General features: G+C 43.5%; 1 protein-coding gene across 4 annotated transcripts; it reads left to right on the plus strand.

Annotated features, from left to right (window-relative positions):
- The first annotated feature begins 15,389 nt into the window (after positions 1 to 15,389).
- On the plus strand, positions 15,390 to 26,053 carry LOC139542532 (high mobility group protein HMG-I/HMG-Y-like). 4 transcript variants are annotated; one of them, XM_071348091.1, is made up of 5 exons: positions 15,390 to 15,519; positions 16,622 to 16,734; positions 17,987 to 18,067; positions 20,276 to 20,332; positions 23,831 to 26,053. In XM_071348091.1, the coding sequence occupies exons 2-5, from the start codon at positions 16,636 to 16,638 to the stop codon at positions 23,888 to 23,890; spliced, it is 297 nt and encodes a 98-aa protein (XP_071204192.1). In that variant the 5' UTR covers positions 15,390 to 15,519; positions 16,622 to 16,635; the 3' UTR covers positions 23,891 to 26,053. The 4 variants fall into 4 exon arrangements, with proteins under 4 accessions (XP_071204192.1, XP_071204190.1, XP_071204193.1 ...); XM_071348089.1 differs by lacking the exon at positions 23,831 to 26,053 and adding an exon at positions 22,141 to 22,378; XM_071348092.1 differs by having other exon boundaries at positions 15,454 to 15,728.
- Positions 26,054 to 26,196: the final 143 nt, after the last annotated feature.

Genomic DNA, 26,196 nt, shown 5'->3' on the forward strand with positions numbered 1-26,196 from the left:
TAAGTTCAGGAGTAAAAGTGTGCTTAATAAGTCACATAATGACTCACTCTGTGTGCAATAATTGTGTTTAACATGATTTTTGAATGACTACCTCCTCTCTGTACCCCACACGTGTAATTATCTGTAAGGTCCCTCAGTCGAGCAGTGAAAATGTCAAACACAGATTCAACCACAAAGACCAGGGAGGTTTTCCAATGCCTCGCATTGAGGCACCTATTGGTAGATGGGTAAAAAAAAAAGCAAACATTGAATATCCCTTTGAGCATGGTGAAGTTCAGTGCCGGTCAGTGCTGTTTGAGATGAGGGTGGACAATTTTTTGTTTTCATAAGCATGGCCTAATTTCTGTTACAGCATATTGGATGACTGTCATTCATATTCCATTCACCCAGTTCAATGTAACAGTGATAGATTTAGGCTAATACTTGATACTCAAATTTTCCCTATACCCATCTTGAGGTTGCTACAACCAAGCCTATGAATAAAAGTTTACAACGTAGGTGCACACGGGTCGAGAGAAAAATATGAAGTGACAGAGAGTGGCATTCAATACTGTCTTGCACACTCTTGCCTACATCTAGCTGATATAGGGTGTAATCATTAGTCCAACAGTTGCAAACGGACAAATTCAGGTATGTTTATCCCTGTTTCTTTCCGTTTGCTTCTGTTTAAGAAACGTTTTTCAATCGGCAGAATGAATACACCCCTGATCACATGTAAACACAGTTCACTTTCATAGCAGCCCGTTGTATTCCTTCTCGCATCTATGCGGTCTCCTCCTCTCACCTTTTCCCTTTGCTTGTGGACTTCACTGCACAACACATCAGCTTTATGTGACCAAGTGAAAAAACAAACCATATCACAACCACTACACACAGCCAACGTCATTGTAACATATTAGCTAAAGTAACTTAATAGACAACATAGCTAATAGAACTAATGCGTTAGTAAACCCACTACAATCATGCAGTAACATTACAGTGTACAGTCAGTAAGCAGTTTAGCACTAACAAAGGCGGGCTCAACTATTGTCTTTCTCTCACTTTGAATCAACTACTCAGCACATTTTATGCACTGCCGTGCTAGCTAGCTGTAGCGTATGCTTTCAGTACGAGATTCATTCTCTGATCCTTTGATTGGGTGGACGACATGTCAGTTCATGCTGAAAGAGCTCTGATAGGTTGCAGGATGTCCTCCGGAAGTTGTCATAATTACTGTGTAAGTCTACGAAAGGGGGTGAGAACCGTGAGCCTCCTATGTTTTGTATTAAAGTAAATGTATTTCTGTATTTAATTTTCAAGAAATTAGCAACATTTTCTAAAAGCATGGGGTATTATGGGGTATTGTGTGTAGATTTGATTTTAATCCTTTTTGAATTCAGGCTGTAACACAACAAAATATGGAATAAGTCAAGGGGTATAAATACTTTCTGAAGGCACTGTATCTGACAAAAAAATTCTTGGGAGGGTCCATACTAGATTTGGCAATGTCCTCATGATTGATGCCAGAAAAGGAAGTGTATCGATTGAGGTTCTTCTTCTCTCTCCCAGACAGAGTGCCCCTTCAGACCAAGAAAAAGGAGTAAGTGTCTGCCACCTTTCCCTATCTGAGTTTGGAGGAACTACGGTATTAAACTAGCTGTTTAGATATTCACCCCCCTTCTACTTTGTTTGCAGGGATTTCAATGCAGAGGAACACATTTTAAAAGTTGCACCTGCAACTCGGTCAAGCACCTTTTTTGTAAAACCTATTTGTATTCCATGTATCTCTATGCTGTTGAGTCTGGCTCAAATGTGTCTTATCACAGCCTTCTGTAGAGATAACATGCTGCTGTCTGTTCTGGTAGAATATAAAGGCCATGATAAATCTGAGCACGGACTGCCTCAGTAAGTAACCGCAGCACAGATGCAGCACAGCACCACCACACCCTCCCTCTCCTGGGTCTACAATAAAGCTGCCACAGAGGGAGGCGACAGGCACAAAATAGGCAGGCGGGCCCCCTCTCGCTTTTGATCAATCAGGTGAGAGACAGAGAGAGATAGGAGGAATTCTAAAACTCCAGATGCACAGTCGCCAAGGTGACTCATGCATTACAGCAAAACAGAGCTGAACATACGCTCATCAGTCAATCATTGACGTCATTTGAGTTCCATATCCCTCCTTTGGTTTGGTGTAGACTGGCTCAAAGTCATTTAGCCTAGATAAACTGATTACTTAATTTAGGCCCTTGATTGTAGTGACACTGTATTCATGCTTTCACAAGATGGAGTACATTAAAGTATTGGAATAGCGCAGGTGACAATTTTAAAAGCAGATTAAGTAGTGATAACTTGACAGCATATACTATTTGTATCTCTATTGTTTTTGTATTTGGGCTTCCCAATTCACACTTTAGTCTTGGGGCTAAAACTGATAATGCTCTGCTCTTTATCAAGGCAAGACTACACTCTGCTGGAGTTAATGTAAATAGCACTCTAGTATGTCTGTCTCCAGTCACTTGTATCTCTATAATGGCATTGACTACACTAAGGAGAAGTAGGTTTCCCTGGCAACAGAGATGAGCTGCTCATTTTTGTTTTTATGTCTTTCCTATCCTATGAGGGTATATTATGTTGAGGGACAAGTCTACACAAGAACATACGGACATTGTACAGGTGTTTGATTAGCTGTGTTTAATTTAGAGAAAGAACACTCCACTAAGGGACAGCTGTATGGGAGTTCTATGAAAAGTAGTTCTGTGAAAAAGAATAACGCACTATGATGTTGGACTGTGACGTTGGATATGAATGACAATCATCGTCCTTCAGATCATAGATTTACAGGAGGCCTACAGTTGAAGTCGGAAGTTTACATACACTTACATTGGACATATTAAAACTTGTTTTTCAACCACTCCACAAATTTCTTGTTAACCAACTATAGTTTTGGCAAGTCGGTTAGGACATCTACTGTGTGCATGACACAAGTCATTTTTCCAACAATTGTTTACAGACAGATTATTTCACTTATAATTCACTGTATCACAATTCCAGTGGGTCAGAAGTTTACATACACTAAGTTGGCTATGCCTTTAAACAGCTTGGAAAATTCCAGAAAATTATGTCATGGCTTTAGAAGCTTCTGATAGGCTAATTAACATTATTTGACTCAATTAAAGGTGTACATGTGGATGTATTTCAAGTTCTACCTTCAAACTCAGTGCCTCTTTGCTTGACATATTTGGAAAATCAAAAGAAATCAGCCAAGACCTCAGAAAACAAATTGTAGACCTCCACAAGTCTGGCACATCCTTGGGAGTAATTTCCAAATGACTGAAGGTACCACGTTCATCTGTACAAACAATAGTACGCAAGTATGAACACCATGGGACCACGCAGCCGTCATACCGCTCAGGGAGGAGACGCGTTCTGTCTCCTAGAGATGAACGTACTTTTGTGCGAAAAGTGCAAATCAATCCCAGAACAACAGCAAAGGACGTTGTGAAGATGCTGGAGGAAACAGGTACAAAAGTATCTATATACACAGTAAAATGAGTCCTATATCGACATAACCTGAAAGGCCGCTCAGCAAGGAAGAAGCCACTGCTCCAAAACCGCCATAAAAAAGTCAGACTACGGTTTGCAACTGCACATGGGGACAAAGATCGTACTTTTTGGAGAAATGTCCTCTGGTCTGATGAAACAAAAATAGAACTGTTTGGCCATAATGACCATCATTATGTTTGGAGGAAAAAGGGGGAGGCCTGCAAGCCAAAGAACACCATTTCAACCATGAAGCATGGGGGTGGCAGCATCATGTTGTGGGGGTGCTTTGCTGCAGGAGGGACTGGTGCCCTTCACAAAATACATGGTATCATGAGGCAGGAAAATTATGTGGATATATTGAAGCAACACCTCAAGATATCAGTCAGGAAGTTAAAGCTTGGTCGAAAATGGGTCTTCCAAATGGACAATGACCCCAAGCCTACTTCCAAAGTTGTGGCAGAATGGCTTAAGGACAACAAAGTCAAGGTATGGGAGTGGCCATCACAAATCCCTTACCTCAATCCTATAGAAAATTTGTGGGCAGAACTGAAAAAGCGTGTGCGAGCAAGGAGGCCTACAAACCTGACTCAGTTACACCAGCTCTGTCAGGAGGAATGGGCCAAATTTCACCCAACTTATTATGGGAAGCTTGTTGAAGGCTACCCAAAACATTTGGTTACCCAAGACCCAAGTTAAACAATATAAAGGCAATGCTACCAAATACTAATTGAGTGTATGTAAACTTCTGACCCATTGGGAATGTGATGAAAGAAATAAAAGCTGAAATAAATAATTCTCTCTACTATTATTCTGGCATTTCATATTCTCAAAATAAAGTGGTGATCCTAACTGACCTAAAACAGGGAATATTTATCTGGATTAAATGTCAGGAATTGTGAAAAACTGAGTTTAAATGTCTTTGGCTATGGTGTATGTAAACTTCCGACTTCAGCTGCATATCGAGATGCAGCTTTCTTTCTTCCTAATGTCCACAAGATGGTGCCATACACCATACTGTGTCCAGCCCTTACTCAGCCATGTACTTCTGTAGATCTGATTCTGAAAGGATTGTATATATAAAAGCAATATGGTAATAGCTCCACCATGCCCTCTGATAGGCTCTGTAAAAGTTTGGACAGATTACTTACACTTATCCAATCCTTTCAGATCTACCCAAGTAAATGTTTTTAATTTTTATTTAACCTTTATTTAACCAGGCAAGTCAGTTAAGAACAAATTCTTATTTACAATGACGGCCTACCCCGGCCAAACGCTGACGACACTGGGCCAATTGTGCTCCGCCCTATGGGACTCCCAATCACGGCCGGATGTGATACAGACTGGATACGAACCAGGGACTGTATAGTGACACCTCTTGCACTGAGATGCAGTGCCTTAGACCGCTGCGCCACTCAGGAAAAATAAATAAATACCAGAGCTTTATTCATTATATGAGCAGCACGTGCCCCTTCCTGTGTTTGTGTGAGTCAGACACCACTCATCATGAAGTTCAGTGAATCAGCCTGCCCCCATACCCCGCCCCCTCACCTCCATCCGCCCCCTCCACTAAGAAAAATGACATCCTCTCCCATCCCCGTCTGCTCTGTTCCCTCATTCACCCCTCCTGAGGTCCTGTCTGGAGAACTGTGCTAAGTGTATGTGTATGTCTCTCTCTCCCTCCCTCTTTCCTCTCTCCCTCCCTCCCTCCGTCTCTCTCTCTCTCTCTTTCTATACAATCTCTCACTCTCCCTTCTCCTTCCGTATCTCCATCTTGCAGGACGAGTGTGTGTGTGTAGTATGAGTCATTTCTAGATCCAGCCTGGTCCAATTCTAGCCGCACATGCAGGGGGAAACCCAGGCGCAGGCAGGAATAGGATGTTTTTGTCCACATCTGTTAGCCGGTTTGGCTGCAGAGCTCTGCGGTTTGCACAGGGCCTAAAAATGGATTTCTAGAATGGGCTGAATGTGTAGAATGTGCTGGAGGGGGAGTGGGGGAGTGGATGAGCATATAGGAGGAGGAAGAAATACAGGAGAAGGGGGGTTAGTATGACAAAGTGGGCCAAGACCCCCCCAGAGTTTTAGGATTCCCCCTAGAGCTGCCTGTGGTCTCCACGAGCCAGGTTCTTCAAGGAGTGCTTTGAGTCTGGATTGGACGTGATTTGCTTTTTGGTGTATTTCATTGTGTGTTGTTGCTGAATTTTAGCTGGACTGTTTTGCAGCCTTTTGTGTCTGGTGATAAGAAAGCTATTTGTTTTTTGTACAGCTGCTACTGGGGGAGTTTTCTTATCACTTTGGAATACTGAATTCTGCATGATTATTCATCTATTGAAATTAAAGTATTTATATTCAAGCCTGAGTGTTATCTTTCAACAGACAGCTTTGTAATGCCACAGTACTCACAATTTAGAGTACAGGTGTTGTCCACTTTCTGTGAAATACTTTGGTGGTAATTATACACTGAGTATACAAAACATTAAGAACACCTGCTCTTTCCATGACATAGGCTGGGCAGGTGAATCCAGGTGAAAGGTATGATCCCTTATTGATGTCACTTGTTAAATGCACTTCAATCAGTGTAGATGAAGGGGAGGAGACAGATTAAAGAAGGATTTTTAAGCCGTGAGACAATTGAAAGGTGTTCCTAATGTTTCATATACTCAGTGTAGACTGGAGTTGCTTACCAACACAACATTGAATGTTCCTGAGTGGCCTAGTTACAGTTTTGACTTAAATCAGCTTGAAAATATATGGTAAGACTTGAAAATGGCTGTCTAGCAATGATCAGCAATCAACTTGACAGAGCTTAATTTTTTAAATAATAATGTGCAAATATTGTACAATCCAGGTGTGCAAAGCTCTTAAGAGACTTCCTCAAAAAGAAGCATTGGAGTCAACATGGGCCAACATCGACACCTTGTAGAGTCCATGCCCCGACGAATTGAGTCTGTTCTGAGGGCAAAAGGAGGAGGAGGGGTTCAACTCAATATTGGGAAGGTGTTCCTAATGTTTGGTATACTCAGTGATACTTCAAATACTTTACTGGGGGAACATTTTTGAAAAGGGTATTAGAAAATACTTTTTTCACCATGTGAGAACACATGTATTTGAACACAGTTCTGTTATTTCTTACACAGTTCTGCCATGTCTAATAAAAATATATATATTTAAAAGTAATATCAGCTACAGTCCATCATCCCCCCATCCTGCTCCAGGCTGATGCTGCATGGTTCAGCAGCAGGGCTCATCCCATATTTGGGAGGAGGACATTCCTTAGGCACACACACTCTCTGGGCTGGTTGCCCTGTGTTCATCCCAGTATAGAGGGACTCAGCCTGAGCATAGCAGAGACATGGGGGGAAGTTGGGGGTGGATGAGTTAGGGGGACTGGGGGAAGAAAGAGAGGAAGGAAGTGAATAGAGTGAGATGGAGAGCTGGCTTGCCAGGCAAGCACATGCTGAGCAGAACATTGGATTCATTCAGAAAAAGAGCACTTCTCTCCATTCATCCCCCATCCAATCCCCCCTTTAACCCACTCATCCTATCTGACCACCATGTACAGTAGCTTACATACACTGTATATCTCACCAGATTCTGTACCCACATGCTCAAATCTCTATTTAGCTAACAATTCCTTTACCTAACTATTTACCTCTGACACCATCACAATTTCATTAAAATTTGAAAAGATCTAACTGAAACTGGGTCAGAAAATGTGTCAAAAGTACCCTAGCTATTAAACAGTTTTTTTTGTTAACGTACAGAAGTACCAACTATTATTGGAATTATTCAATAATGTGCCAATTGCTCAATAAACATATCACCCTGCTGTTTGTAATTACAGCATTATTACATTTTACTTCACAGTTCCCTATTTCTTTATAATCCATGCTTTATCAACATAGAACATTTATGCAAAGGTACAGCAAGAGTGTGTCATTTTATTTATGTAGGGCAGCTTAAATTAATTAATTTGTTGTTTTATTTGTTTTTGTGGGCTTATTGGTATGAAACTGAGCCCTAGACAGACAGAAGGAAGCTATAGATAACCATATAGCAGTCTAGCAGGCACATGGAAAGCATTTGTTGAGCCAGAGGTGGAAGGGATTGGGAAGTGTTCCTGTTCCGTCCTATTATGGATGGGAGGTGTGTGTCTGAGGGGGAGGTGGCGATGTATAATACACTTCTCCATTACATAGATGGCCCATTGTCGTCTGTCCCTTATCCTATGTTTTGGCAGAGTGAGGGATACGGAGCCATTTGCTGCTAAGAGTGTGTCCCAGTGTGTCCCAATGGGACAGCAGTTAACGGTGTGACACCTATCTGTTTCACATGCATAGTGACCCCATCCACTCCAGATGGGGGGGATTTACATTCAAGAACAGATATAGGTCTAGTCTAGTGGGCTACCTATGGAGGAGGACGACTATGCATGCAGTACGTTGGTAGTTAAGTCATGCAGAAATCAGGGCAGTATACAGGATATATCTGATAACAGAGATTTCCATTGTTTCTTTTAATTTCATGTTTTGTTATCTATACTGAACAGAAACATGGAACAATTTCAAAGATTTTACTGAGTTACAGTTCATATAAGGAAATTAGTCAATTGAAATAAATGAATTAGGCCCTAATCTATGGATTTCACATGACTGGATAGGGGTGCAGCCACCCACTGGGGAGCCAGGCCCAGCCAATCAGAATGTGTTTTTCCCCACAAATGGACTCTGGAGTGGCACAGTGGTCTAAAGCACTGCATCTCAGTGCTAGCGGCGTCACTACAGACCCTGGTTCGATTCCAGGCTGTATCACAACTGGCCGTGTTTGGGAGTCCCATAGGGCGGCGCACAGTTGGCCCAGCATCGTCCGGATTAGAATTTGGCCGGGGTAGAATATGTTCTTAACTGACTTGCCTAGTTAAATAAAAAAATATACACTACCGTTCAAAAGTTTGGGGTGACTTAGAAATGTCATTTTTTTTAAAGAAAATTAATTTTTTTGTCCATTAAAATAACATAAAATTGATCAGAAATACAGTGTAGACATTGTTCATGTTGGAAATGACTATTGTAGCTGGAAACGGCTGATTTTTTAAATGGAATCTCTACATAGGCGTACAGAGGCCCATTATCAGCAACCATTACTCCTGTGTTCCAATGGCACGTTGTGTTAGCTAATCCAAGTTTATGATTTTAAAAGGCTAATTGATCATTAGAAAATCCTTTTGCAATTATGTTCGCACAGCTGAAAACCGTTGTCCTGATTAAAGAAGCAATAAAACTGGCCTTCTTTAGACTAGTTGAATATCTGGAGCATCAGCATTTGTGGGTTCGATTACAGGCTCAAAATGGCCAGAAACAAATAATTTATTTATTTTGAAACTCGTCAGTCTATTCTTGTTCTGAGAAATGAAGGCTATTCCATTCGAGAAATTGCCAAGAAACTGAAGATCTGGTACAACGCTGTGTGCTACTCGCTTCACAGAACAGCGCAAATTGACTCTAACCAGAATAGAAAGAGGAGTGGGAGGCCCCGGTGCACAACTGAGCAAGAGGACAAATAGAATAGACTACTAACAATACAACTTAATTTCTAGTATACAGTACCAGTCAAAAGTTTGGACACACCTACTCATTCAAGGGTTTTTCTTTATTTTGACTATTTTCTACATTGTAGAATAATAGTGAAAACATCTCGACTAACCCGTAGCCTCGTTCTTGTTATGTAATTCTACTATGTTACTTTTTATTTAGTAAATATTCTCTTAACTCTATTTCTTGAACTGCACTGTTGGTTAAGGGCTTGTAAGTAAGCATTTCACAGTAAGGTCTATTTGTCGCATGTGACAAATAACATTTGATTAGATTTTTGATCAAAACTATGAAATAACACATGGAATTATGTAGAGCAACGACAGTCCTTGTAATTCCGTGTGTGTAGGTGGCAGGGAAGTCAGGCGCAGGAGAATCGAACTTGGTATAAATGGAGTAGTTTAATAGCCTTTAAAAAACTCCAAAACCAAAGTACATAATAAATAAAAGTGGGTACAAGAACCCGTCGCGCACCAATACATAAATCACGAACATACAAAACAAACAATCTCTGACAAGGACATGATGGGAAACAGAGGGTTAAATACACAACATGTAATTGATGGGATTGAAACCAGGTGTGAAGGAAGACAAGATAAAACCAATGGAAAATGACAAATGGATCAGTGATGGCTAGAAGATCGGTGACGTCGACCGGCGAACACCGCCGGAACAAGGAGAGGGACCGACTTCGGCGGAAGTCGTGACAGTACCCCCCCCCCCCCACCCGACGCGTGGCCCCAGCAGCGCGTCGGCACCGACCTCGGGGACGACCCAGAGGGCGAGGCGCAGGGCGATCCGGATGGAGACAGTGGAAATCTCGCAGCATGGAAGGATCCAACACGTCCTCCACCGGAACCCAGCATCTCTCCTCCGGACCATACCCCTCCCAGTCCACGAGGTACTGAAGGCCCCTCGCCCGATGTCTCAAATCCAGTATGGAACGAACGGAGTACGCCGGGGCCCCCTCGATGTCCAGAGGGGGTGGAGGAAACTCCCGCACCTCAGACTCCTGGAGTGGGCCAGCCACCACCGGTGGCTGGCCGTAATGCAGTAATCGGGGGGAAGCTGTAACCTGTAACATACCTTGTTCACTCTCCTCAGAACTTTAAATGTCCCCACAAACCGCGGACCCAGCTTCCGACAGGGCAGGCGGAGGGGCAGGTTTCGGGTCGAGAGCCAGACCCTGTCCCCCGGTGCAAACACCGGAGCCTCACTGCAGTGACGGTCTGCGCCAATTTTCTGGCGCAGTACGGCACGCTGAAGGTGGACATGGGCGGCGTCCCATGTTTCTTCCACGCGCCGGAACCAGTCGTCCACCGCAGGAGCCTCGGTCTGACTGATGCTAAGGAGCCAGAACCGGCTGATACCTCAATACACACTGAAAGGGAGAAAGGTTAGTGGAGCAGTGGCGGAGCGAGTTCTGGGCCATCTCTGCCCAGGGCACGAACGCCGCCCACTCCCCCGGCCAGTCCTGGCAATAAGACCTCAGAAACCTACCCACATCCTGGTTAACTCTCTCCACCTGCCCGTTACTCTCGGGGTGAAAACTTGAGGTAAGGCTGACCGAGACCCCCAGACGTTCCATGAACGCCTTCCAGACCCTTGACGTGAACTGGGGACCCCAATCAGACACTATATCCTCAGGCACCCCGTAGTGCCGGAAGACGTGTGTAAACAGGGCCTCCGCAATTTGTAGGGCCGTAGGGAGACCGGGCAAAGGGAGGAGACGACAGGACTTAGAAAAACGATCCACACGACCAGGATCGTGGTGTTACCCTGTGAAGGTGGAAGATCGGTTAGGAAATCCACCGACAGGTGCGACCACCACCGTTGTGGAACGGGTAAGGGTTGTAACTTACCTCTTGGCAGGTGTCTAGGAGCCTTGCACTGGGCACACACCGAGCAGGAGGAAACATAAACCCCCACGTCCTTAGCTAAAGTGGGCCACCAGTACTTCCCACTAAGACAGCGCACCGTCCGACCGATCCCAGGATGACCAGAGGAGGGTGATGTGTGGGCCCAATAGATCAGCCGATCGCGGACAGCAGACGGAACGTACAGACACCCAGCTGGACACTGAGGGGGAGCGGGCTCTGTACGTGACGCCTGCTCAATGTCCGCGTCCAACTCCCACACTACCGGCGCCACCAAACAAGAGGCTGGGAGTATAGGAGTGGGATCCATGGGCCGCTCCTCTGTGTCATACAGCCGGGACAATGCGTCTGCCTTAATGTTCTGGGATCCTGGTCTGTAAGAAAGGGTAAACACAAACCGGGTGAAAAACATGGCCCACCTTGCCTGGCGAGGGTTCAGTCTCCTCGCCGCCCGGATGTACTCCAGATTGCGGTGGTCAGTCCAGATGAGAAAAAGGTGTCTAGCCCCCTCAAGCCAATGTCTCCACGCCTTCAGGGCCTTGACAACAGCCAACAACTCCCGGTCCCCCACGTCATAGTTTCGCTCCGCCGGGCTGAGCTTCTTTGAGAAGAAGGCACAAGGGCGGAGCTTCGGTGGCGTACCCGAGAGAGCACAGCTCCTATCCCAGCCTCGGATGCATCCACCTCCACTATGAACACCAAAGAGGGATCCGGATGGGCCAGCACGGGAGCCGAGGTAAACAAAGCCCTCAGGTGACTGAAAGCCCTGTCCGCCTCAGCTGTCCACTGCAAGCGCACCAGACCCCCCTTCAGCAGTGAAGTAATGGGAGCCGCTACCTGACCAAAACCCCGGATAAACCTCCGATAGTCGTTGGCAAACCCTAAGAATCGCTGCACCTCCTTTACCGTGGTTGGAGTTGTACAATTACGCACGGCTGCAATGCGGTCACTCTCCATCTCCACCCCTGACGTGGAAATGCGATACCCTAGGAAGTAGACGGACTGTTGGAAAAACAGGCATTTCTCAGCCTTGACGTACAGGTCATGCTCCAACAGGCGACCAAGCACTTTGTGCACCAGGGAAACATGCTCGGCGTGTGTAGCGGAGTATATCAGAATGTCATCAATATACACCACTACACCCTGCCCGTGCAGGTCCCTGAACATCTTGTCTACAAAAGTTTGGAAGACTGATGGCGCATTCATCAACCCGTACGGCATGACGAGGTACTCATAGTGCCCAGAGGTGGTACTAAAAGCCGTCTTCGACTCGTCTCCCTCTCGGATACGCACCAGATTGTAAGCGCTCCTGAGATCTAGTTTTGTGAAGAAGCACGCACCATACATTGACTCTATCGCTGTGGCTATGAGCGGTAGCAGGTAACTATACCTCACCGTGATCTGATTAAGACCCCGGTAGTCAATACACGGACGCAGACCTCCCTCCTTCACAAAAAAGAAACTTGAGGAGACGGGTGAAGTGGAGGACCGAATGTACCCCTGACGCAGGGATCGGAGACATATGTTTCCATAGCCTCCGTCTCCGCCTGTGAGAGGGGATAAACGTGACTCCTGGGAAGTGCAGCGTCTACCAGGAGATCTATCGCACAATCGCCCCGTCGATGAGGTGGTAATTGAGAAGGCAAGAGCCAAATCGGCATATTCAGGGGGAATGCGCACGGTAGAGACCTAGTCTGGACTCTCCGCCGTAGTAGCACCAACGGAAACCCCTAAACACCTACCTGAGCACTCTCGCAACCACCCCGTGAGAGTCCTCTGTGGCCAAGAAACAGTGGGTTTATGACAAGCTAACCAGGGTAGGCCCAGCACCATGGGAAACGCAGGAGAGTCAAGGAAAATATACATTTTCTCCGTGTGACCCCCCTGCGTCACCATACCCAAAGGAGCGGTGACCTCCCTAATTAACCCTGACCCTAATGGTCGACTATCTAAGGCGTGAACGGGGAAAGGCACATCCACGAGAACAATGGGGATCCCTAAACTATGAGCTAACGCTCTATCAATGAAATTCCCAGCCGCACCTGAATCGAAGAGCGCCTTATGCTGGGAATGAGGGGAAAACTCAGGAAAAGTGACAGACACAAACATGTGCAACAGAGAGCTCTGAGTGAGAATGGTGCCAGCTCACCTGGGGTGACACCAGAGTACCCTGCCTGCTGCCTCGCTTACCAAAGGAACCAACCCGGCACCGACCAGCAGTGTGACCTCTGCAGCCACAGATGGTGCATGAGCGGAAACCCCCTCCGGTCTCCCTGCGCACCGCCCTTCCCAGCTCCATTGGTATCGGAGAGCGGGTGCGGGAGGATGGAACCACTAGACCCCGATCTGGACATCCGCGAGTAGCCAGCAGGTTGTCCAGCCGGATGGACAGGTCCACTAGCTGGTTGAACGTGAGGGTGGTGTCTCTGCAGGCCAGCTCCCGACAGACGTCATCACGCAAACTGCAGCGGTAGTGGTCGATCAGGGCCCTGTTGTTCCATCCCGCGCCGGCAGCCAGGGTCGTAAACTCCAGGGCAAACTCCTGTGCGCTCCTCGTCTCCTGCCTCAGATGGTAGAGGCGCTCACCCACCGCTCTGCCCTCGGGTGGGTGGTCGAAGACTGTCCGGAAACGGCGGGGGAACTGCTCAAAACGGTCCAACGCCGCATCTCCCTCTCTCCACACGGCGTTGGCCCACTCCAGGGCTTTCCCGGTGAGGCACGAGACGAGGGCGGACACCTTCTCACGGTCCGATGGAGCTGGGTGGACCGTGGCCAGATAGATGTTTAGTTGGAAACCCTGGCAGTAGGCAGCAATCCCGTCATACTCCTGTGTCATGGAGAGACGGATCCTACTGGGTTCAGGTGAGAAAGGGGCGCTCAAGAGAGACCCTGGTTGTGCTGGTGGAGGCGCTGGAAGAACTCCCTGTCTCTCCCAGCGGTCCATAGTCTGGACAACGCGATCCATGGCGACGCCCAGATGGTGAAGCTTTACCTCATGACCCTGGATGCGCTCCTCCACCTCCATGGCCGGGGTACCTTTTCCTGCTGACTCCATAAATGGGTCAGAGATTCTGTAATGTCGTGTCTGTAGGTAGCAGGGAAGTCAGGCGCAGGAGAATCGAACTTGGTAAAAATTGAGTAGTTTAATAGCCTTTAACAAAACTCCAAAATCAAAGTACATAATAAATAAAAATGGGTACAAGAACCCGTCGCGCACCAATACATAAATCACGAACATACAAAACAAACAATCTCTGACAAGGACATGATGGGAAACAGAGGGTTAAATACACAACATATAACTGATGGGATTGAAACCAGATGTGAAGGAAGACAAGACAAAACCAATGGAAAATGAAAAATGGATCAGTGATGGCTAGAAGATCGGTGATATCGACTGCCGAACACCGTCCGAACAAGGAGAGGGACCGACTTCTAAGTCGTGACAGTCCTTCATTACTTGAAGGTCATTCAATCCGAACTGGTAACTCTAATGAACTTATCCTCTGCAGCAAAGTAACTCTGGGTTTTCCTTTCCTGTGGCAGTCATGAGTGCCAGTTTCATCATAGGCTTGATGGTTTTTGCAACTGCACTTGAAGAAACTTTCAAAGTTCTTGAAATGTTCTGTACTGACTGACCTTCATGTCTTAAAGTAATGATGGACTGTCGTTTCTCTTTGCTTATTTGAGCTGTTCTTAAAATAATATGGACTTGGTCTTTTACCAAATAGGGCTATCTTCTGTATACCACCCCTACCTTGTCACAACACAACTGATTGGCTCAAACGCATTAAGAAGGAAAGAAATTACACAAATTAACTTTTAACAAGGCACACCTGTTAATTGAAATGCATTCCAGGCGACTACCTCATGAAGCTGGTTGAGAGAATACCAAGAGTGTGCAAAGCTGTCATCAAGGCAAAGGGTGGCTACTTTGAAGAATCTCCAATATAAAATAATTATAAAAAAATTATTAATTTTTAATTAATAATTATATAAAATTTTTATGTTTAAAACTTTTTTGGTTACTACATGATTCCATGTGTTTTTCATAGTTTTGATGTCTTCACTCTGATTCTACAATGTAGAAAATAGTAAAATAAAGTAAAACCCTGGAATTAGTAGGTGTGTCCAAACGTTTGACCAGTACTGTTTGTAGTCATCTAGGAATTACTTTCTATGAAAGAAACATCACATTAAAAAAAATATGAGTTGAAGCTACATAAACCTAGGGAAATATTTAATAATTGTATATTGCTGGGGTAGTATTTTGTATCTCAGTTGGTAGAGCATGTCGCTTGTAACGCCAGGGTAGTGGGTTCGATTCCAGGGACCACCTGGGGTTGGGGGTGGATGACGGGTGTTGGGGTGGCCCACTTATCATATCTCCGCCCTCAATGTTATCGCTACTGTGAGGACGCCTCTTTAAATTGCCCTAAACTCCTTGAGGCTGGCGCATTTCCTTTATCTTGAAGAGAGACAGACAGCTATTTTTAGCACGCTTTGGATCGGCAGCTTACATTTTAAATCAGGTAAATAAAACATTCTACAATATGTTTTACTTCTAGTCTAGTCTGCTTCTCTAGTTGCTGTGCTGCACAGACTGGAATTTAAGGGGCGGGCGTTGTGTAGTCTCTGTCGAATATATAACAAGAGCTTTAGTTAAAGGATTCAACCGGTAAAACTAGCGACTGGTTTGTGCGGGAATTCGTTCGAGGGCCATAATCTTCAAGGGATCAAGGTAGGAGTAATCCAAACCATTGCGGTGAACACAAAACTGACCTTGCATACGGTCACGTCTGCGTGTTATTTTGACATAATTCGATAGGCTGATAAGCGTAAATGTTGTAAATGTTATTTGATAACGTGGTGTGCTGATTTTTGTACTCAAACAACGATATTGCATACGGTCTATTCCGACTGAATTTCGAGAGACGGTCTACCTCGTTTATCCTCTTTTTGTTTTCATTTGCCTATTCTGCACACTGAATCTACTGGGTATCCGTAGCGACTGGGCTTTAAACATTGCTGAGCTGTTGCAGCCTACACCAAGCCAGGACATTTCACTACTTGCTTGGTATACACTGTCTCCGTTGCGCGCGGAATCCTGCTGTATGTAGGCTATACCAGGGTTTCCCAAACTCTGTCCTGGGGCCCCCCCTGGGTGCACGTTTTGTTTTTGCCCTGGCACTACACAGCTGATTCAAATAACCAGCTCATTATTAAGTTTTGATTGTTTTTAATCAGCTGTGTAGTCCTATGGCTAACGTGCACCCGGGGTGGGGGGGCCCCAGGACCTCGTTTGGGAGACCCTGGGCAATACAATCGTTCACACAAGCTGGTTGACTGGCATCCCCCGTTTATTTATCAGTAGCCTATACCACTAATGGAGCACAAATGAGACAAACAGTGCTGCAAATACATTGGGATAAGTCAAATGTAATATACATTATTATGGCACTCTACCTACTATGTAATTACACTGTAATAGGACTGCTAATGTAATAACAAAAAATAAGAGTCAGTATTGTTGTTCTGGAGATTTCTTAGTATGATATTGTGGTATATGTTATTTACATGAATTGTGAAAATCGACCCTATTATTAAAATGTTATTTTCCTTTTTTAATCTCAGGATTACAAATCAACATGAGTGACAAGGGTACCATCTCACCAAAAGAGGAGGGAGCAGAGAAGAGAGGACGTGGAAGACCAAGGAAACAGCCACAGGTGAAAAGTGGTTGTGATGTAAGTAGCTTCATAAAACAACACCACCTTTCTTCCGTATGATAGATCATGTGCGACTAGGAAACAGTCTGTGTCCTACTTGGTTATGGCTCCCGGGCCTGGTTATGCCCACAACAACTAGAGCACAGAGTTTTCCTGGTTAAGTTAACTGGTCAACCAAAACCTGATCCTGCAGCAGGTTTCAGAACCCACCGAAAGCAGTAGTGTTGCCCGTCAGAGGTGTCTTATTCCTATGTAGTTTCACCATGGAGGACTCCTGACTTCATTGTGTCATTTCTCTAGATGTGACTTAGTGTAAAGAGTCACTGGATAGGTCTCTCTTTTTACCTTCCCCCACCCCCTCCTCACCAGGCCTGGCTGTGTGCATATGTAATGACGATCAACCGGTGGTCTGGCAGGCTGTCATTGATATGTAACCTGAACCCCTTAAACCAGTGGTAACCCACATACCCCACCTCTGCTTCTAACTGATTGGTTTATGTAAGCGGAGTAGAAGCAATGATTGGTCCATGTTGCTGTCACTCTCCTGAGGGTGTTGTTGGTATTGGATTGCGTTGTTGCTAGTAGCTGCTGCTGTAAACAGACTGAGGAGGTAATAAAAACCTGCACCTCCATAATATACAGCCAAATGCATTAATCATGTTTATTTGTGTTTGCTGTTGAACCACCACCATCCCTGTTGAGTGATCATGTTAGCATTTTTGTTACATTGAATGTATTGTTTTGGACTAATGAGTTTTGCAATTGACGCAACAGTTAAATCTGCCCTAGAAGTCTATTCTGAACACAGGTCTGCACAGTGGTATATTATCTTTGTGTTATACTATACCAATACTCCCTACATACTACCTCTTATTTACAACTACTATATTTTTGGTCTGATCTAAACCACTGTCATCTAAACCACTGTCAGCTTGTTACAGTTAATGGAACTTGGCAATGTGGCTGTGACCACCTGTTAGTCTTAAAGTAGCAACAGGTGTCAGTTGCACTGACCTTGAACAGTGCACTCTTAGTGTCATGAATAACAAAGTATTCCATGTAAGAAGCTGCATGTCGTATCACATCATACATGGAATTAGACTGAGTTGTTTGCCCTCCATAAAAAGACACTTCATTCATCATTACGTCCATAGTGTCAAACCTTCGGGTGCAACAACTATAGAACCACCATTTTATGCGTTGGCATCTTTGACTGTTCAAATGTAACGCTGTGCTGTCCACCTGACCATTTCCCATATTTTTCTTTCAGGAGCCCAGTGGGTCCCCTACTCCAAAGAGGCCCAGGGGAAGGCCAAAGGGTAGCAAGAACAAGACTGTCACCAAGGGCAAGGTAAGGCAATATGTTAGCCCTATTTTACTCAACCGAATGAATTTAACCTGCTAGACTGTCAACTAGGCTTGGCAGCCACCTTTCAGTCATCCTGCAAAAACCACATTAGACATTTGATCGTGCAGGCCACTGTTGACCATAGATTACCATTAGGGTCAGATGGAACAGCTGTCGCCAGCTCCTATAGTTTTAGATGTCCCTATGGTTTTAACTTGATACTACCCGAGTTTTCAACCTCATCCTCAAGTACTAAGAAATTGTCATGTACCCATGACTGTTGATTATCTTTAAGGATCACAGTGGTAGCTAATCTAATAGGTGTAAAGTATTAATGTAAAAATACTTTTGGGGTATCTGTACTTTACTATCTACATGTTTTGACAACTTTTACATTTATTCCACTACATTCCTAAAGAAAATCATGTACTTTTTACTCCATACATTTTCTCTGACCCCCAAAAGTACTCGTTACATTTTGAATGCTTAGCAGGACTGGAAATGTGTCCAATTCATACACTTATCAAGAGAACATCCCTGGTCATCCCTACTGCCTCTGATCTGGCGGACACACTAAACACAAATGCTTTGTTTGTAAATTATGTCTTAAGTGTTGGAGAGTGCCCCTGGCTATCAGTAAAAAAAAAATGTGATGTCTGGATTGCTTAATATAAGGAATTTGAAATTATTATTATTACTTTTACTTTTGATACTTAAGTGTATTTTACCAATTACATTTACTTTTGATATTTAAAACCAAATACTTTTAGACTTTATTCAAGTAGTATTTTACTGGATTACTTTTACTTGAGGCATTTTCTATTAAGGCATCTTTACTTTTACTCAAATATGACAATTGGGTACTTTTTCCACCACTGTTTAACCTCCTCCTGTTGAAAGGATGTCCTGTTAAGTATGATTTATAGGTTAACTGTAATTATTTTGGCCCTTTTCACCTCAAGTCTTAAAAATAGCAGGGCCAGAGCTTCCATTTGTAAGATCTTGGGTTTACTGGCTGCTTAAAGAGACGCTCATTTTTTTCAGTTAATTCCCCCTGACTTCCTGTCCTCCAGCTTCCTGTAGCTTGTCATGCACAGTGTGGTGCAGGTGCAGAGGCCGCAAGCTGACATTACCCCCCAACACACAGCCCTAGTTCTTTTCTCCCTCGCATCACCATAGCAACAGACAAGTTCTATCCCTCGCCCCAACCCCCCACGCTCCTCTAGGCGCTGTGTGTGTGCAGGAAAAGGATATATGTGTGTATATATGCATGTGTGTTTATGTGCAAGCAGGGTTGGGGAGTAACTGTTTACATGTAATCTGATTGACAAAAATACTGTTACATTACCAGCAAAAATATTACTTTTGAAAAACTACATTACTTCTTGGATTACTTTTAAATTCAGAAAGGATGTTTGCAAAAAAAATACACCTTTCTGTTTTCTCAATGACATTCAATTCAGCATTGAATTTTTTTTTAAACATTTTTAACACGTTTAGAAAGGACCCAAAATATTTTTCCACCATTCACTCAATGCACCCTGGGTTTTAACAAAGTGCAGGACAAGCCATTCCATCAGAACATGTTATCGGACAGCGAGATATAACTAGTTACATTTAGGAAGCTAATAGATTGCATTAAGTTAAAAGATGAGACATAATAAAGAAACCTTTCTGTTTTCTCAATGACATTCAATTCAGCATTGAAAAAAGATTTTCACTTTTCCCACGTGAGCGAGTCTGACCATAAGTCAGGGACCACTATGATGACACACCAAATGCGTTTCATGGATCCCTTTTGTCTTCTTATGCCTCTTAATAAGGTGAAAGTATTCTAAAAGTAAAGGAAAGTATGGATTTGGGTAATCAAAAAGTTACATTACTGATTACAATTATAGATATGTAACTAGTAACTGTAACAGATTACATTTAGAAACTAACCTACCCAACCCTGTGTGCAAGGATGGATCTGAAGTGGGCTCGTTTCTTCTTGCCCAGTTTCACCAGCTGTCTGAGCCCCAGACCAGGTGGCCAGCGAGCTGGAGTGCCCTGTGTGCAGTTCCTGTCAGATTCCGAGATAATAGCCAATGAACCTAATGCCCTCAAACCATCTGCTTCCTACTATGAGTATTAGTGCCCTCTAGTGACAGTAGATTAGCAGGTTTCTGTGCAGTTAGATTAATTGTTTGTTTTTCTTCCCTCATTTTACAGAAGGCACCAGCAGCCTCAACTGCAGGGATGAAACGCAGGGGAAGACCCAAGAAAGAGGTAAGAGTAGCTCTTATTATCATAGGTGTTAATATTATCTTTAACTAATCCCCCCTTGACTCTGACTCACTCTTAAATTGTCACTGTTTGGTTCCCCTCCACATGCTCACTGATGTTAGAAATCCCGAAGGTCTTAAAACTTCTTATGGCTGCAATCCCGTTAACGGGATGATATGACAGCAGCCAGTGAAAGTGCAGGGCGCCAAATTCAAACAGAAATCTCATAATTAAAATTCCTCAAACATACATGTATTTTATACCATTTTCAAGATAATCTTGTTGTTAATCCCACCAAAGTGTACGAAAGCACCACAAACGATTATGTTAGGTCACAGCAAAATCACAGACAAACAGTCATTCTTCCAGCCAAAGACAGGAGTCACAAAAAGCACAAAGAGATAAAATGAATCACTAACCTTTGATGATCTTCATCAGATGACACTCATAGGACTTCATGTTACACAATACATATATGTTTTGTTCGATAAAGTTCATATTTATATCCAAAAACCTCAGTTTACATTGGCGCCATGTTCAGAAATGCCTCCAAAATATCCTGAGAAATTGCAGAGAGCCACGTCAAATAACATAAATACTCATCATAAACTTTGATGAAAGATACATGTTTTACATAGAATTAAAGATACACTTGTTCTTAATGCATCGCTGTGTCAGATTTCAAAAAGCTTTACGGCAAAAGCACAATATTCAATAATCTGAGAACAGCGTTCAGCCACAAAAGCAAGCCATACAGTTACCCGCCAAATTGTGCAGTCAACAAAACTCATAAAAAGCATTATAAATCTTCACTTACCTTTGCTGATCTTCGTCGGAATGCACTCCCAGGACTCCCACTTCCACAAGAAATGTTTGTTTTGTTCGGTAATGTCCATCATTTATGTCCAAATAGCTATTTTTGTTAGCGTGTTTGGTAAACAAATCCAACGTTAGGAAGCGCGTTCACTAAAAGCAGACGAAATGTCCAAAAGTTCCGTAACAGTCAGTAGAAACATGTCAAGCGATGTATTGAATCAATCTTTAGAATGTTTTTAACATAAATCTTGAATAATGTTCCAACCGGAGAATTACATTGACTTCAGATGGGCAATGGAACATAGCTCCCTCTCATGTGAACGCGCATGGTCAGAGCATGGCCAGGCCATGGTAGACCTGACTATTTCCTGTCTCCTTAGGCCCCACTTCACAGTAGAGGCGTCAGACAAGGTTCTACAGACTGTTGACACAGTGGAAGCCGTAGGAAGTGCAAACTCATCCATATCCCACTGTTTGTTCAATAGGGGCTGTGTTGAAAATCTACCGACCTCAGAATTCCCACTTCCTGTTTGGATTTTTTCTCAGGTTTTTGCCTGTAATATGAGTTCTGTTATACTCACAGACATCATTCAAACAGTTTTATAAACTTCAGAGTGTTTTCTATCCAATACGAATAATAATATGCATATATTAGCAATTATGTTGAGTAGCTTGGATGATTAGCAATCATCCAAGCTACTCAATACTGCACCTGCAGCCATAAGAAGTTAAGTTAGCATGCTTACAGCGAAATTTGGCTTGTTCGTAGAAACAAAAGGACGTAAACGAACAATCAAACTCGTCGTCCCAGGCGAACTTCAACCCCAGTGGCTTCTGCTTATCTTCAACCCCTGTGATTGGTTGAATAAAGTTGTGGGAAGGTTTCCAGTGGCTTCTGCTTATCTTCCACTGCTCTTCCACCATAAAAAAAACATGGCAACCATTGTGTGCAAATTAAAACTTTCAACTTAACCTTTTCTGTTTGCAACAACCAGCTACCAGGTGTGAAGTCAACTACACCTGGAGTCTGTCGTGTCCTCTTTGAAACAACGCACATTCCAGATGGCACTGATAGCTCCGAAATTAGGAATTGGCAAATTTTGGCCTAAAAACTGACCCGTGGGACTCGTCTTCACGCGATTCTGAAGACAGCTGGGATGAGGTAAGCAATGATTGTTAATAATCTAGCTTTGCTTGTAGTTGAGCTTTGCGTTAAGGAGAATGTGTTCATTAGGTGTTTTGTGGTATTGAATTTGTTGTTGATGAAACTGTAACCCTTAGCTGTACATAACTGTACCTAACTATACTAAAAGACTCATGTCTTTTTCTTTAAAGGAGAACAAACCCCAGAGGAGACCTCGGACTCTGAGGACCCTTATGTGCGCTGTCTTTCCATCGTCAAAATGTATTCATTGTATTTACAACAGGGTGAAAAGATTGAGCAGGCGAGAGGGAGGCTAGGGAATAGTTTGCATGCAAGCCGTATGCTGGAAGCTATGGTTACATTTGAGGCCAGTTATCCGCCAGATCTATACAAATGTTTTAAGTCTGTATATCTCCCGGGCCTGATTGAGAGCCAGCAGAAAGAGCTCATGGAAGTCTTGGCAAGCAAGCCTGCACTGGACTGAGAGACGTATTAAAGGATGCTATGCATTTCTGTTTATGCTATGTTATAAAGCTATTGAGGAACTGTCTTTGCCTTACAGACATGCTGTTTATTGATTCGATATTGCACTGGAGTGAACCACTGTTACTGATTGGAAACACAGATCCGTTGGTCCGTATTGTATATGCTTTGTGTTATGTACATAGTATTTTATACATATTTACACATCCAATCTTCTGTTTTTTTTATTACTATTAAGTGCATGTTGAGTTCATTGTCTTGAGTGAGTCTTTGAAACCGACTAGGTATAGTTGAAAATACATGTTTAAGTTAAATCTATTAAATTTTTTAATGGGCTTAACTACAATTTCATACATCACTGTTGACATAGTGATACATATTTCACTCCATTCTTCAAAAAATGTCTAGGATAAAGGAATTGTTGCAAAATTATTTAAAAACTACAGTTTAATCCGGCACAAACCAACCGAACTTTGCCTCCACTGTAAGCATACTCGGGCCTTAAATAAAATAAGCGTGAGTGTAGCCTACTCCCAGAAGCCTGTGTTGCATTAGTCACAGCGGGGAATGACCCATAGTTACCCACCTAACTGGGCTCTCTTTTTATGAATGAACTCTCCTGCGCCAGAGTGGGAGGAGTTGGTGGGAGTTTGAGGTAGAGGGGAGGTAAAGCGGGAGGGAGGGAGCGAAGGATGCCTCAATGTGTGACTCACCACTCAGATGAGTCACTACAGATGGCAATGTCCTCCCCTCGGGGCTCTAGGGACTTTCACGCTGGTTTTGTTTATCAGTGAGATGTGATCAACATGCACACTCCTTCTTCCACTTCAATACTCCGATGTTTCACTAGCAAGGCCACTGTACAAGTCCCTCCCAAATCCTAAAGACTCCCAATAGATACCGTTGTTCATATTGCAAGGCAGTTATTGTAGTTGAAAGATTGATGCACTTCTTGTGACTTATATTTGATGAGATCCCTTTTTCTTACTGTGTTATATTTTTGGTGTGAACCAGTAGAAACATGGGTTGACTGTGGTCTGTGTTTGGTTTCTTTTCAGGAAAAGGAGGAACAGGCAACCCAGGAATCATCTGAAGAGGAGGCGGAGAAAGACCAGTAAACTTGCAACCCATGCTACCTCACTCAACATACTGACTTCCTGTCAACCAGAGCTAGGCTGAATCTCCAATACCGGTGCCACCCCAACCTCTTTTCTACGGTTCACTTTCTTGCCTTCTCGCTAAAGGAGGGTCAACAACACACTTCATCCAACCTCTATTTGCAACTGCACTGGAAAACCAATGGATGTTTCTTAACAAGCATATCTATCAAAGAATCACAGTACAGGTGACGGACAACCGTTTCTCAATGTGTATGTCGTGGTATTGCAAGTCTTTTATACTGGACAAAAATATGTTCTGATGAGTTTTTGGACACGCTTCTTTCAAAAGACAGTGTATAGGACATTCTCTCGGCTTAGTGTTACTCATTTTTTCCCTAACACCGGTATCTTGAGCTGGTGGGTCATATAAACTTGTTTTCTATTGGACAAAAGGTGAATTTTGCCTATACTTGCTGTTTTTAAGTGTGAAGTGCTTAATCTATCCCTTACATCTATTTACCAGCGGAGAAGCTGATATGGAGAAAATACAGTATGAGCATTAAATATATTATTATAGACATTTTAAAATCTCTGTATTAGACCTCTCCCTGTTACTTCTTTGATTGTGCAGAATTGTTCCTACCCCCTCCCATCCAAAATAAGCTGTCCCTAACTAGCCTCTGATGTGGCTTGTGCTCGTCTCCCTATAGCCTCTTCGGGGCTACACTGGAAAAGGCTTGTGTTAACTAAAGTGTACTGTTACTAATCAAAGATTTGATCAGACTGATTGTGTTTTATCGTGTTCCTCTGGGTCATAACATGCCCTCAAATACCTGAGTAATTGTGCTGCTTTGATGTCTACGAAAACTCATCATAATAACGTCGTAATGGCTTAAGGATGGGTAGGGATTCATTTATTGGGGAGCTACATTCTCTCAACACTCCAGGAAACTTTTTGAACTCTGTGGCATCTGCTGTTCCTCTTAATGTGGTCCTCCCAGTCTACAGCATTTGTTGCAACCCATGGCCACTTGGTCAGCTCTAGGTGAACTGTGTAACAAACTAGGAGCTGGATTGTTACTGTTGTGGCACTGTTTTATCCAATGGGTCTGTATAATAGCTGATCATTCCATTTTCCCTCTCTGCTTTGCAAGGCCTGTTGTGTCGTCATCACTTTGTACAGGATGTTGAAATATTCTGCTTTTTCTGTGAGGATAGTCAGTGTCTGCTGTCTACTCCAGAAAAACAATGTTGTTTTGTTTGTGTTTCTCAGTGTCAGGGATCTCAAGATCACAGTCCAGTTACTGGGTCTCTCCTTAAACCTATAAGCTGCTACAATCTCAGTTATAAAAACCCGGAAAACTGCAACGGGCCTGACAAGGCCCAGAATCTCATACCTCACTTGACGACAGCTTACTTTCAACTTTCAAATATTGCATTCTTCAACTGGTTTCAAATGTACAATGTAAACTCTGGCAAGTGTGTGAGAAATGTTTGTATTACGTGGTCTTTTTTTAATCTGCCTGTTATTTGGTATTTTAAAGACTGCCTAGCCTAGCTACTAGTGAAGGTGTGCTCTCACCCCCCCCCCCCCCCCCCTCTGCTCCTCTTTGTTTTTAAAGCGAGCGTACAGAGACGGGTCACAATGTGTAAAGTCATGAAGATCTGTCAGCTTTGCAAATTTGTGTTTGACTGTGGTAGATTAGACAGTGTGTTTTATCTTTTTAATAAATCCTACTTCTGGTGCACTGAAATGTTTGCTTGATTCAGATTGTCATGTGTGTTTAGTGACAAAGACTGGGTGTTCTCTCCAGGTTATTCTGTTGTAGGCCTCGGTGCAGCTTTGGCACCAGGCGCTTTTCCATGTATGCATTCCTCAATGGCACCCTATTCCCTTTATAGTACACTACTTTTGACCAGGGCCCTGGTCAAAAGTAGAGCACTATATAGTTAATAGAGTGCCATTTGGGATGCATGATGCTCATGTGGAACTCCGGTAATTACATATATCCATTCACAGCTGCAACTATTTTGACTATGTACCAACATCAGCCATGTTATGTAATTCATTCAAGTTAATGAGATGGGATCATTTTTTAATATACAATGTCTATATTTCTATTGCGCACTATGACAATTTGTATCCAGAAAGGGTCAATAAATACAAGAATTTATACTTTTTTTGGGGTCATGTCTTGTCCTGCATCCTCTTCACCGTCTTCTGAGAATAACGTAAGCCAGAATAATGTATACTCTAGACCTATTACAGTTTCTAATTGGCTTATCACCACTCTCAGTTTCTCCAATTTTTACTGATATCAAAT

This window comes from Salvelinus alpinus, chromosome 17 (genome assembly GCF_045679555.1).
Source record: "Salvelinus alpinus chromosome 17, SLU_Salpinus.1, whole genome shotgun sequence".
Taxonomy (NCBI): domain Eukaryota; kingdom Metazoa; phylum Chordata; class Actinopteri; order Salmoniformes; family Salmonidae; genus Salvelinus; species Salvelinus alpinus.